General features: G+C 28.0%; 1 protein-coding gene across 2 annotated transcripts in view; it reads left to right on the forward strand.

The window, feature by feature from the left end:
• Positions 1-14,137, forward strand: part of mIF2 (mitochondrial translation initiation factor 2) — a 46,901-nt gene that overhangs the window by 6,426 nt on the left and 26,338 nt on the right. For both annotated transcript variants that reach the window (XM_043053340.3, XM_071183024.2), the window contains exons 5-10: positions 1-118; positions 4,549-4,709; positions 4,918-5,091; positions 8,234-8,283; positions 10,706-10,795; positions 13,893-14,017. In XM_043053340.3, the coding sequence (XP_042909274.2) occupies positions 1-118; positions 4,549-4,709; positions 4,918-5,091; positions 8,234-8,283; positions 10,706-10,795; positions 13,893-14,017 (718 nt within the window). The remainder of the gene's footprint in view (positions 119-4,548; positions 4,710-4,917; positions 5,092-8,233; positions 8,284-10,705; positions 10,796-13,892; positions 14,018-14,137) is intronic.

Consider the following 14,137-nt stretch of genomic DNA (forward strand, 5'->3'; position numbering starts at 1 on the left):
AGATAACAGATTTTGCCACTATAACTGCTATAGCAAAACGATTAGGCTTTAGAGTCCAGCTTGTAAAACCACCTGGATCAGTTGCTGAAGAGAAGAAAAATAAAGATGTAACCAAAAGGTATTTGTTTTTCTATTAGATTATAAATTTTCTTTAATTCTTGCTCTGCCAAACTTAAGCTGATAACCAGATCCTTTTTAAATAAGATTAAAAAACCAGTGCTTTATTTTCTTGTACCTAAGCAATGCATCTACAAAATACTACCTCCACAACTCACATTTGCATCAATATTACTTAAATATAAATATATATATACGTTTCAAGCATTTTTCCTGAGAAACTGCCACGCCCTTGTGGCAAAATTTTTCGAGCTACCTGCAAAAAAAAAAAAATAAATAATTATAGCACTAATATCTTTTTGCAAGGTACTTTTAATAGTAACAAACATATATGTTGCTAATTTGAAATAACAAAAGCGCTGTGTTTACAAAAAAAAAACAATAATAATTTATTTTTTAATTGAGTATGTAATAATTTTTTATTCTAATATTATGGTTGATATTAGTGCATTTTGTTGGGGGGGGGGGGGAGGAACACACAAATTATTTCCTTCTTTGCATTTTGTAAATAATCATCACAACAAAAAATAATTAAAAATCATGAAATCAGTAGTAGTAATTGCCAAAAAAAAGGATCAACGACAAAATCACACAAATCAGACTCCTCAAATTTCGTTTCAAGACTAGGTTGTTGTATTAAATAATATTATGTAAGAAATATCAGACTTCATAACTATGGAGAAATCAGTAGCAATAACTGCCCAAAATTTGATAGAATTACTGCCTTAAAAAGTAAATACTCAAATGCACGAATCAAATTTTCCATATAGTTTGAAATATATTGGGATATTTAAAAACCATGTCAAAATCAATATCAATAACTGCCAAAAATACAATTGAAACATTACATCGATTTACGACACTATTGGCGGAAATTGAGGTCTTCCAAAAAGTGATTATCTAAATTCCTGAATATTACGTGTAAATTTCTGTGGAGAAGAAAAGTAAAATTTTTTGCTTTTCAAAGGAAAAGTCTTTCTGTAAGAACTCTGAAGCGTTCTGCCCTGTCGCTGCAACTCTGCCACAGGGCGCCACACATGATCAGACTCTCGTGTGATTTGTCTCTGTATGAAAGCTTTATTTTGAGTGCTTGAAACGTACATACTTTATCTACCTTAAGTAATTTTGCTGGCAAGAGGATAGGAATAGTCCGAAATTGTCAAAAACATGATTACAGAAATTTACCACTTCCTGAATTTTTATTTGACTCTTAATTGAATCTTAATCACAAATCATCCTTTTTTAATTATGATTTAATTATTAATAATCATTAAAATAATTTTTAGGTTCTAATTAGTGGAAGCTAAATATTTGTGTTGCATACAGGGCATTTTATACCCACATTTTGAAATGCCTGTATTTTTTTACACAGTAAAAATACAAATAATAAAATATTAAATACATTCTGTACCTTTTTAATTACATTATTCTAAGAAATTTTTTAACTGAGTCAGTATTTTTTTTCCTAATAATTAGGGCCCTATAAATTATGCGGAAATTTTTTAAAAATTATGCGGCTAGGATGCGGCGATTTTTAAAAATTATGCGGCAAGGATGCGGTGTCTTTTAAAAATTATGCATATCGGTTGCGAATGACCCAGAAAACAATTGAAACTGAAAAAAAAATCTCTTAAAAAAGTTCAACTTTCTTTCCTGTTTTAATAAATAAAAAAATTTCAATGAATACAGTAAATATTTCAACTAAATTACCTTCTTATGCATTGTACATCCATTTTCTACATCAGAACAATTATTAAAGTTTATTAAAATGGAGAGAAGTTAGTCCAGAAGCTGCGTTTTCTTTCAAACTCTGTCTTTGTTTTGTAAAAATTTGGCCGTAGCAGGATACTGCTCTTTCACAATCTACTGAATTAGGAAGCACTGAGAGCACTTGTCTTGCCTTTTTTGTAAGTTCTGGAAATCTCTCTGAGACTACCTCTGAATTCCAGAATCTAATTATGTCCTGGTTTGAACATTCTTTTACATATTCTTTGTAAGCAGCATACTCGAGTTTTATATCTTGACCACTCATTCCTGGAATATTCTTGAATACATCGTCGTCTTCAATATTGAGGTTGACTATTTGTTCTGGATCGAAAACTCGAGCAGTTTTCATGAAGTTTAATGCAGGTTGACTAAACTTGGGCCCGCGTTTTTTGAATACGTCTAGTTCTGGAGAGTAGTAAGTATTCAACTTTGCAATTGTTTTGTGAAACACTTCTTGAAGAAATACGTTGCGCGAATCTTTTCGTGAGTATGATGCCTGAGAATTACATCGAAGTTTAGACCGCAGATCAAAAATCTTATTGTAAGCTTTATGAATAGATACACCACATGTTTCGAAAAAGAGAAGAGTATCCATTAATAACTGAGCGTGTTCTGCAATGAATTGAAAATCTTTGCAAACGTACTTGCTTTCCACCAAAACTTTGCACTGATTGAGACAAGCAGTGTCAGGAGTAAGGTTTATTTCACTGCTAAAAAATTCTATGTAAACATTACAATATTCAGCATGATATTGCACTGATTTAAACCAAGAATTCCACCGTGTCTTTATTGGTACTGGACAAAGTTTAGCTTTCTTATTGTTATCCGTTAAAAACTTTAAATAGAGGCGCTTTCTTGCAGGACAATGCTTGAACAATTTCTTAAAGTTTCCTGTGAATTTGTCAACCTCTGAAAAATGTTCACGCCACTGATCAGAAGCTAAATTAAGAATGTGAGCATTGCAGGTCATGTGCACTGAATTGGGCAGTAGAGTACGCAACACTTCCTTGTATGCCCGAGTCATGTAAGTTGCGTTATCTGTTAAGATTGCTGAAACTTTGTTGAAATCAATCTCCATATTTGTCAAGCACTGCACTACGGCTTGAGAAACTGTAGTCGATTGTACAGCTTCAAGATGAATGCTATCAAGAAGATAAGGATGCATCATTGCAGTATCTGTAAATTGCGGGACAGCTAAAATATGTAAAACATAATTGTCTTTATCATCACTGCCTTCATCGAAGCCGATGCAGAGTGAATCAGTAGTACGAAGAATTTCTTTCAATTCATTCTTCTTTACTTCAAATACTTTTGGTAAATAATTTTGGCTAAGAGAATTAGCACAAGGTAAAGCACCTGCACCCGAAATATTTTTCGTCAGAAAATCTCTCATTTTGGGGTGATCCAGTTTTTCAATCGGAATATTAGCACTCGTAAATGCGTCAACAATTTCAAAGTTTAAAAGATTGCGCATTTCAGCACATTCGGTTTTTCTCTTGAACATTGATGACACGGTTGCTTGTTTTTTTTTCTGCACTTCGCTGTCCTCTTGTTCATTTTTTCTTTTATTTGTTATGTGACGATTACTATCCAAATGCTTATCGATAACACACTTTCTTGTGTGATCCACGGCAATATTACACGAGGTACAGAACATTATTCCATCCGAAGCGTGAAAAATACTCTGATATTGCTTACATCTATCCTGTGCAGAAATATGGATGGCATTTTTTTTAATTTTAGATAGAGACATGTTTACAGTGACTATTTGTGTGGAAATGAGTTAAACTAATTTCAAATCAATAAATGAAAAGATTCGCATGCATACTCGAAGAATGAATAAAGCGGAATGCATGGCCCTCAAGCAATATCTTGTGGAGTTCCAGGAACTACAAAGAAAAGAGGTGGGACTGGAGTTTGGGGGAGGGTCATTCTTCCCCAACTTTTTAGCTCTGTGGTCTATACCATAGAGGTGACCTCTATTGTCTATACACCGCGAAAGCTGTTCAACCAGCTTCCTATTGAAGATAATGGCGACTGATAAGAAGCTATGTGCCGGGGGGGGGATTCTTGGAAAGAACTGACCACCTGACCAAAAAGATTCTTGGAATTGAAAAAGAAGATATATTTCAATTGAAAAAAAACCCTTAAGGAGAAATTTATCTGGTAAACGAATACATTTTGCTGAAAAGTAAAAATTATACAGATATGCTGCAATTACGCGGAAAATTGTAAATTATGCGGGTTTCCGCATCCTCCGCATCTTCGCATAATTTATAGGGCCCTACTAATAATTAATCAAGTTTTAAATTTTTATGTTACTAGACAAATGTTGAATAATGACACAGATCGCACCACGACAAGAAAAGTGTCATAACTCTAAAATGCAGCATTTGAGAGAAATCAACTTAATGAATAAGATAATCTTTATTCAGAATTAGACTCAAAACTAACTCAACTGCTCTCTGCTGGATAAATTCCGAGTTAGAGATGTGACACTTTTTGAGCTTGATGGGGCACTTCATACATATTTTTTATTGACATAACCTCAAAATTACTGTTTTTTGACTTGTGTCACTTTTCTTGCAAGGGTGCTATATATAATAATCTTGATGAATAAAAATTTGGTTTGTTGATTGTAACAGACATGAATTCTAAATTCAGGCCACCTCCTCATCCCGAAGATTTAGTGAAGCGACCTCCTGTGGTCACTATAATGGGTCACGTAGATCACGGTAAAACTACTCTACTGGATTCACTCCGCCACTCCTCCATTGTTTCTAAAGAGTTTGGTGGAATCACTCAACATATTGGTGCATTTACAGGTATATATTTTCTTTTAAAACATTTTATGGTATTTATAATCATTTCTGAATTTAAAAAATTTCTAGTTAATTTCAATACATAAACTTATAAAAATAATTATTTTGCTTAATGGATAATTAATTTGCTTCTAATTTGCTTGCTAATTTGATATTTAGTTTATTCAAAACTACTGTTGCTATATTTAAAAGCCATTATTTCTTTTAATAGTTGATTTACCTGGAGGCAGGATAACCTTTTTAGATACGCCAGGGCATGCTGCTTTCAAGACAATGAGAGCCAGAGGTGCTCAAGTCACAGACTTTGTTATACTTGTTGTTGCTGCAGATGATGGCATAATGGAACAAACTATAGAATCCGTTAGATATGCCCGTGAAGCAAATGGTAACTGTGTATGAATATGCTTTTTAACAAAAGTTCGTGTTCATTTTATGTTATCATAGGAATTGATGTCAAATAATGTGTCTTATCTGAAACTTTTTTATACATTACGACTGCATATATATTTTTTATATATTCAATCCGCATTTAATATAACGGTCAGAACAGAAATAGTGCAAGTATTTACTTATATTTTGAACTTATTTTTTGAAAAAGCCTGCTTTGACAAATACACAGTTTTTTTCTCAATAAAGTCCAAGTATTATTTAATATAGGGCATAAAAGGTTGAAAATACATAAAGAAATTTTTTTCAAATAACATCTCTTAATATGGCGCATAAACTTTAGTCCGTCATTCAGTTCTTTTTTAGGTTTTGAAATTTAGCTTCTCAAGAAATTAGAACATGTCTTGAAATATGTCATGAAATTAGAACCCTTTGTTCTTCTGCTTTTAGAATTACATCTGGACTTTTAATTAATGTAAAATAAAGTGCTTTTTAATATTGAATAATTTAGTAATTTATGATTTTCATGTTATATATATATATATATATATATATATATATATATATATATATATATATATATATATATATATATATATATATAAGTTCAAAATGAAGAATAAAACAAAGAAAAATTATAGACATATGAAAAAAGGGGGTGGGAAATAATAAGTAAAAAAATAACAAACAACATATTATTTAAAAAAAAAAAAATGAAATTTTAATTAAAAAACCGGAAAAAAATCTGGAAAAAAAAGATATAATCTTTTCTTCAGCCCACACGATTATATCCGCAAAACAGAGTGCTTTCTGATATTGTATCAATAAAGCCAAAGCAAAATATATTAATACAAATGATACTTATTGTTTTTCTTAACTTTCTTAGTGTTTTCTTGTATTTATTTATATATATATATATATATATATATATATATATCACAATAAAGACAAAAAGGATAAAAAGAGGAAAACGTAGAAAATTAAGAACATTAAAAAGTTTTATTTGATGCTCATAAGCTCAAAGTATGTAGAACTCATAAAATAAGTTAAAAACATGGAGGAAACATTGAAAAAATTAAAGATTAATTAAAATAGAGGTAGAAAAAGAATTATTTTTTACAAAATATTTTCTTCTTCTTTTCTTTTCATTAATCTTTTAATTTTTTCCATATTTTATATATATATATATATATATATATATATATATATATATATATATATATATATATATATATATATATATATATATATATATATATATATATATATATATATATATATATATATATATATATATATATATATATATATATATATATATATATATATATATATATATATATATATATATATATAAATTAAAAATCTTTGAAACTAGAGATGGTGAAGGAATGAAACAAACAGTATGTCTATTATAAAAGATGTAAAATTTTATGCAGAAATTTTAGATTTACATTGTACTCTGTGCAGAGTTCTTGAAAGGAATACAAATGCAGTAGGTCTGTGATATTTCAGTCCCACTAAAACATGCTGTTTAATAGAATACATGACCTCCTAATCTGGAATGACAATCATATCTGACATGAGAAATGAGATAGCATAAGCCCGAATTGGGCTCATTTACTGGAAAAGGTATTACCTAGACCGGCGCTTTCTCAAGATAAAATTTTCATAAACTTTTTTACTGTTTTTTTTTTAAATGTTTGTTTCAGTTTTTAAGTATAAAAAATTTAAAATTTAATAGGTATAAAGAAAGTACAGCGATTCGTTACTTCTGATCAGAGCTTTTGATTTGGGAGATTAATTTTAATGTCAAATGACTTTTATCTTGTGTGCAAATATTTTTTGTGTGAAAAGATTTCTAAAATTTATGCTAAATTAATTCAGTAAATCGTAAAATTTTGCCTTTGTCCAGATACTTTACTCAGATACTCAGCATGTAAGTGATTCCGACTGGTATTACATTTTTTCAATCTTAAACCTCCAGAAGCAAGCCTATTAAAATTGCTGAAAAAACTCCTACTTCTATAACTTGTTCTTTTAACAATTTTTTTATTTGCTTTCATATTTGATTCTTACTTTAATGAATATAATTTATTAATTTAAGAACTTTTATTGTAACTCTGGCATTATCTATTACAAGAGCTTTAAATCTCCTTAACAAAAACATTTAGAAGTCCGAAAATAATTTTTTATTCATCTTAAGAATTGTAGTTATCTTGAATAAATACTTTTAAGATTGCTGGAAAAGAACTCCTACTTCTATAACTCGTTCTTTTAACAACTTCTATATTTTAAAATATGGCTACATTTTAAAATACTCAGTTTAGTTCATTAAAATATTCTTAAAATTTTAAAACTTAAGTCAGATAATATAAATGTAGATTTTTTTATAGTTATTTTTTATACAAATATGATTTAATTGTTTGCATTATTGTTTTAAAAGTTAACTTTTTTAATAGCAAAATTTAATATTAAAGATTAATATATTTCATTATAATATTATTTCATTTAAGACTTTATAAAAATTTGTACTTGTATACTCTTGTTATACTTCTTTATGATAAAATCAGTAACAAAAGAATTATTCTTCAGTTCTATAATTTATTCAGTAAAACGTAGCTTATCCGACATCTTTTATTTGATGACATAGTTGCTAACTTTTACACTTTTTGCAACAGAATTTTCTTGTGATAGAAAAAGAAAACTGTTTGCTCTCATATTTGATTCTTACTTTAATGAATAGAATTTATTAATTTAAGAACTCTTATTGTAATACTGGCATTATCTGCATTCAGTAAAAAGTAGCTTATCAGGCATGTTTTATTTGATGACATAGTTGCGAACTTTTACACTTTTTTCAACAGAATTTTCTTGTGATAGAAAATGAAAACTGTTTGCTTTCATATTTGATTCTTACTTTAATGAATATAATTTATTAATTTAATAAGAACTTGATATGCTTTTTTTTATTTTATTTTCTAACATGTTTCTTCACATAAATGTAATAAGTTTTTTTCTTATCTGAGATAAAAAAAAAGGAAAAAATTAACACTTTTGAAATTTATTTTATGTGCTAAATCTGTTTATATCATTATTGTATCTTGTGGTTCTTATAATCTTTTCTATTGATATTTTAGTGCCTATTATTGTTGCAGTTAATAAAATTGACAAAGCCAACCATGATGTGGTAAGTATTGTTTTGTTTTAATATTGCTATTTTTATTTAATTGCTATAAATTTAGGGATTTAAGTAAATCTCTCCCAATAATCATAAAAAAACATTCAAATTGAAAGCTCTTTATAAAAAAGTTTTTTTTTTTGCTGCAGCAAATGGTTATTGCTGTACTTTCCATCATCAGTACAGCAATAACAATTTATTACTCAAATAGTAATATTTTCTCTGCTTTATTTAATTTTTCAAAATTTTTTATTTTAGACTAAGTTTGTAATACCAATTTATTGCATTACTATATTTTATTTTATAATTCTAGAACTGTCGACCAATTTATGCATTTCTGGCTACAGGAAATTAAATATTTTATTCACCTCAAAGGTTAACATTAATTCAGTAAACAAAAGGTTTTACTACTACAGTATCACATTAATACAATAGTTGTCTTTATAATTTTAAAATGATAATATTTTTATTTATTAATTTAATATTTGAAAATTTCGATTTTAGTTTATTTATGCAAATTCATAATACATAAAAATATTCATAATATTTGTACATGTTCATAATAACATTTCCCTGTTAACGCTGAATTCACTTCTATAAACAAAATTTGCTAATCAAAATAGTCATCATCTGGTACTCTTACAGGGTTGACATCCACAGGGAATTAAAAAATCATCTAAAATAACAGGGAAATTTTTCATTAGAAACTGTGAAAATACAAGGAATTTTGTTTCTTATTTTTGTCTTTTAAAAAAATGGTAACCACTTGAAATACAATCTATGGAATATTTAAGAATGATATTATAACTATATTAAACTAGTTTATTTACTATAGCATTATTTATTTTAAGTATGTTCAGCTGTTCCTTTTTCCTTAAGTTTTTTTAGCAATTATAGCTAGTATAATTAGCCCAATACAGCTCATGCAAGAGCACAGTGATTGTGTTTCCTCTTGATATATTGTGTACAATATGTACAGGGTAAACAGGTAATTTTTTTTCCACATTTGCATCTGGGGGTAGCCACGATCTGGGTTGTATGGTCTCAATGAACCGCGATGGCTCAGGGGATAGAGCATTCGCCGTCCTATAAGGTGAACCGGGTTCGAATCCCAGCAATGGCTGGTCGATACGAATTCCGCATCCAGCTTGCACCAACCACAGTACTGATTTGAAATGTCCTCAGTATAGACGGATCATGGGTTAGAGTCCCCTTGCCATCAGGCTAACCGTGAGAGGTTCTTGTGGTCTTCCTCTCCAGGTAACACAAATGCGGGTTAGTTCCATCAAAAAGCCCTCCACAAAGACACATTTCTCCCAATGCTTGATCCAGGAGTTCCCTTGTCTTCTTGTTTGGGTTCAAAATTACAAGGCTGTGGAATTGAAAATTAGTAGTCGTAAAACAAAAAAATTGGGTCGGCTGTTCAACCATGGCACTGTGGGCCAGAAGACCATGATCTTTGGCTTAAAGTCAAAAATTAAATTTTCAACTAAAATGTGTGTAAGCAGTTTTAATATAGCCCAAATTAAGTATTCATAATCATTCCAAACATTATAATTTACTTTTTGGACCCACAAGAGTACAATGTAATGAAAAATATGTTTAAAAATTTTTTTTAAATTTAACTTTTACATTTTTATTTCAGAAATATATATAGGAATTTCACATTACTGTTACATTTTTATCAAAGTAATTAGTCTGAAATTGTAGTACACTTTTTCAGTTTGTTGGATTAGTTAATACTCTTGACAAACTTATAGTTTATATCTTATCATTTGACATTTTACAATGTTTCAATGACTTTCGAAACTTAGTTCCAAAAAGTTCCGCGTGGTAATTAGCTTGTTGTCTTCTTTGATGTTTTTTCTCTCGAAAAAACCTGTCCCTTTTTGCACAAAATAATGTTTTTTTTCTTCAAGTTTTTGCGTTATTTTCTAATTAATTCGCGTTATTTTGTAATATTACTTCGGAAATATAATTTGCTTTTTATTTTTAATATAAAATTATGTCATTTTTAATTATAAAATTAATTTTTAATTTTAATTATAATATTAATTTTTAATTTTAATTATAATATTAATTATCATTTTTAATTATAAAATATAAAATTTTAATATAAATTATTGTATTTTCATTGCTATATTTAATTATTTAAGCGTACTATATTATGATTTTTTATTTTTGCTTGCCATATTTCAGTCGCCATTTTGTTTTTTTTTTGGGTATTTTTAGTGTGTTTCAAAATTTCAACTATGAATTCAATTCCCCTGCGCATAAAAACCCCTAAATAAAACCCCCCAAATTTTGAAACAAATTTTATTGAAATACCACTTTTGGCCACGAAACCTTGGATGTTGGCCAACTGTGCATGGTTATAAAATAAAGTATCATGACGTGTTCTATTTATTTGTATTTTTGAATTTTTTTTCAGAAAAGAGTGATGCAAGATCTTCTTGGTTGTGGCATACAAGTGGAAGAGCTTGGAGGAGAAGTGCAAGCAATTCCAATATCTGCTTTAAAGGTATGCTTTCTTAAGAAAGACTTATATATTATGTTTTTATGTTAGTGATGCATATTCAATTGATGCGGATTTTTTTTTGGAAGGTTTCCTCATTTTTATCTAATTTCTGAGCCATACAATTCTATTGAAATTCAAAATACTTGGATATTTACAAAATAGGGTGGTAAAATAATGGGATTGAACATTTTCTTCATTTATTATTGATTGTGTATTACTGTTGTGTAATTTATTTTTTTTAGTTTATTATGAAAATTATTTTTAATTCTTAGAAAAAAAGTATTTCAGTCATTAAATTGTATGAATAATTATCGATTTATTGCTTAAAATGTTTTATTAATGTGTACTTTTTTAAAAAATATTTTAGTTTGAAAATATTTCTTTATGTAAAAAAATTCTTTCATAATTATTACTAAGTAAACATGTTTATAAAGTTTCTTATTTAAAAAATATTGGCAGTTTTTGTTTTATTTATTTATTTTCTTAAACATCTTATTTTTGAGATGATAATTTCCCCTACACTTTCATAAGTTGTTCTAAGAAATTGATATTGCTGAATTGTATTTCTGGGAACAAAGACTTGTGAAGCTAAAATTTTTCTTAAATTTCACAGGTCATTTGGTTTACTTCTCTCTGATGGAAAAAGCAATTAAACTATTTGTTCTTTTGTAATGTAAAATAAAAATTTGCATCAGTTTTTAGACAGTTGATAAATTATAAGACTTATTGGAAGTGTATGCAAACAAGAAACTAAAACTGCAAGCTATTACCGATTATTTTGTGATAATCCTCTCTAACTTGTACAATAAATCAGATTACTTCTATTAGTTAGTTACTTTTCAGCAATTTTTATTAGGTATAAATGAATTTTTAAAAAATTGAGCTCCAAAAATAAGTTTATTATTTTAATTTTGTCTGAACTATATTTTTTTTTTACTTTATAATTTTATTTTATCTTTTAAAGTAATTAATTGCATTTATTTTGAGATGTATAGAAGTTATTAATTAAATACAAAGTGTGAAACTTAAATATTTGTTGAAATGAAATCTATATTGACCTATTTATAATAGGAATTTAAGATAAGAAAATGCAAATAGGTTAACAGAAAATATTTGTGTATTATAAGATTTTCACCAAAAAAATTTCTGAACTGATAACATGAAATTTTTTTTTGTTCCCCTTCGAGTTGACGTTAACGGGCTTTGACTATATATATATTGTCGAGCCTCATTATTACGAACATGAAGGAAAACTTTAAAAATTTAGGACATTCAAGATTCACTGAAAATTAAATATTTTAATTGAATATTGAAAGATTTTTTTTTAAAGTTCATTCAAAATGATAACTGTATTGACATTTAAAAGTTGTATAACATGCATAACTATGCTTTTACATTTTAATGAAGTTCTTTTGTTTGATCATCAACATTTTCTGACGCCTCTCCAGGTGTTGTAATCTTTTATTATTTCTTATTCTTCATGATCACATCAAGCTGAAACTTTATTGTTTACAGTAACTATTTCCTTATGAATAACTGTTTGTTTTGGATTAATTAAATTTAGCAAATTCTTTCAGAGTGGATATCTTTATCTATAAACATATCTTGTATGTCTCATCATCATAGTTGGCCAGACAGCCCAATGTGGGCTAATGCCTTCCTCTGAAGATTTCTCCTTAATGACTTCCAATTTGATCTTGTATGTTTTCTTATTCAGAAACAAATGATTGAGCTCTTTTCAAAAATGATAAACTCTTTTTTATTAGGGTTTTGAGAAGTGATTCATAAAATAATTCAAGAAAATATTTTGAAAATTGAAATTTTAGAAAACATATTTACTTCTTCAGAAATTAGGAAAATCAAATTTAATGATCAAAAATCCTTTGTAAAATCAAAAGTTACCATAAAATTTGTTCTGTTGAAAGATATTTTCTTTATTAGCAACATCGTACAATTTGAAATTTTACATGGTACTAAAATATTATGTTATCAATGATCATGATATTGTGAAGTGACTGTATATACATATGTATATTTATAAAACCTCAAATAACTTTTTTTTTATTTTTATGCAAATTTACTTCATATCTGAATTAAGAAACTAAAAAAAAATTGCATAACACAGTAAATAAACACTATTAATGTTCAAAACAATGTTGCTGTTTTTTTAAGTACTTGACTAACCTTTTCTTGTTCTTGTGAAAATAACGGGGTTAGGTTTCGCCCTCTACTTCTTGCTCCCATGATATTTCCGGGCTGGAGTGTTCAGAAGTAATGTGCCAATAAGAATAAAATTAATTCATTTCTTTTGCCGGGAAAACATTTTATTTCTCATTTTACACACCAAATGGCAGTACCAGGATATTTTTAAGGTAATTGTAGATAGTTAGTTTATTTTAAACTAGATGTCAGCACTAATCAAATACGTCTATTTATATTTCATGCTACGTACTCTGTATTTTATGTTTTGAAATTTATCACACAAAAAATTGTGTATTTCTTGAAAATTAACTGATCGTTAAGGGCTTAAACAGAAAAGTTGTATTCTTGCAAACATTGTGTTAAAGAAATTCTTTGTACTTTTCTATTCATGTGCATAATCAAGAAAGGAAAAATTGTTTTTATCTTAACATAACATCCTGCCTCACTAACTTGTTAACACCATAAAAAGTATAAATGCTATTGTTCCGGTTATCTACTTTTTAAAAAATTTTCTAAGCGATAAAGTTTTCAGCCACCATTTTGTTTTGTATTTCTCCCAAAAATTTATTTTGGAATCATTTGTCAACTTATGATTTGGAAATATTTTGTTATATGAATTGTGAACATATTCACTATTCATGTAATAAAAAAACTTTTTCAGAATTTTGATTTGTTCCATTTTTTTGTTGAAAATAATTCCTAAAAATGCTTTTTTTATGTAGCTACTTATGGTCTAACTCCTTAACTTATTTTTCCATTAAACTCTTCAATTATGATCAACCTATATAAAAATAAATCAATAATAATAATGCAGGAAATCATTTATAGGTAACACTGTTTTTTTCCCTTTTGTCAATTAGTTATGTAAATTAAGCTTTTTACCTATTGTGAAATACAGAAAATCAACTTAGATCACCTGACAGATGCTATCCTGATACAAGCAGAAGTGATGGGTGTGGCTGGTGACCCAAAAGGAATGGTAGAGGGCGTTGTCTTAGAGGCTAGCCTAGACACTTCAAAAGGGTAAAGTGTATATACACTTCATAAAAATTTTATTTTTTTAATTATGTTTTATGTTTTTTTAATTATGTAATTAGGGTTCCACTTGAACTTTAATTTCAGTATTTTTTCAAATTAAAGCCC

This window comes from Parasteatoda tepidariorum, chromosome 7, assembly GCF_982258835.1.
Source record: "Parasteatoda tepidariorum strain Cologne lab strain chromosome 7, Ptep-v5.0, whole genome shotgun sequence".
Lineage (NCBI taxonomy): Eukaryota > Metazoa > Arthropoda > Arachnida > Araneae > Theridiidae > Parasteatoda > Parasteatoda tepidariorum.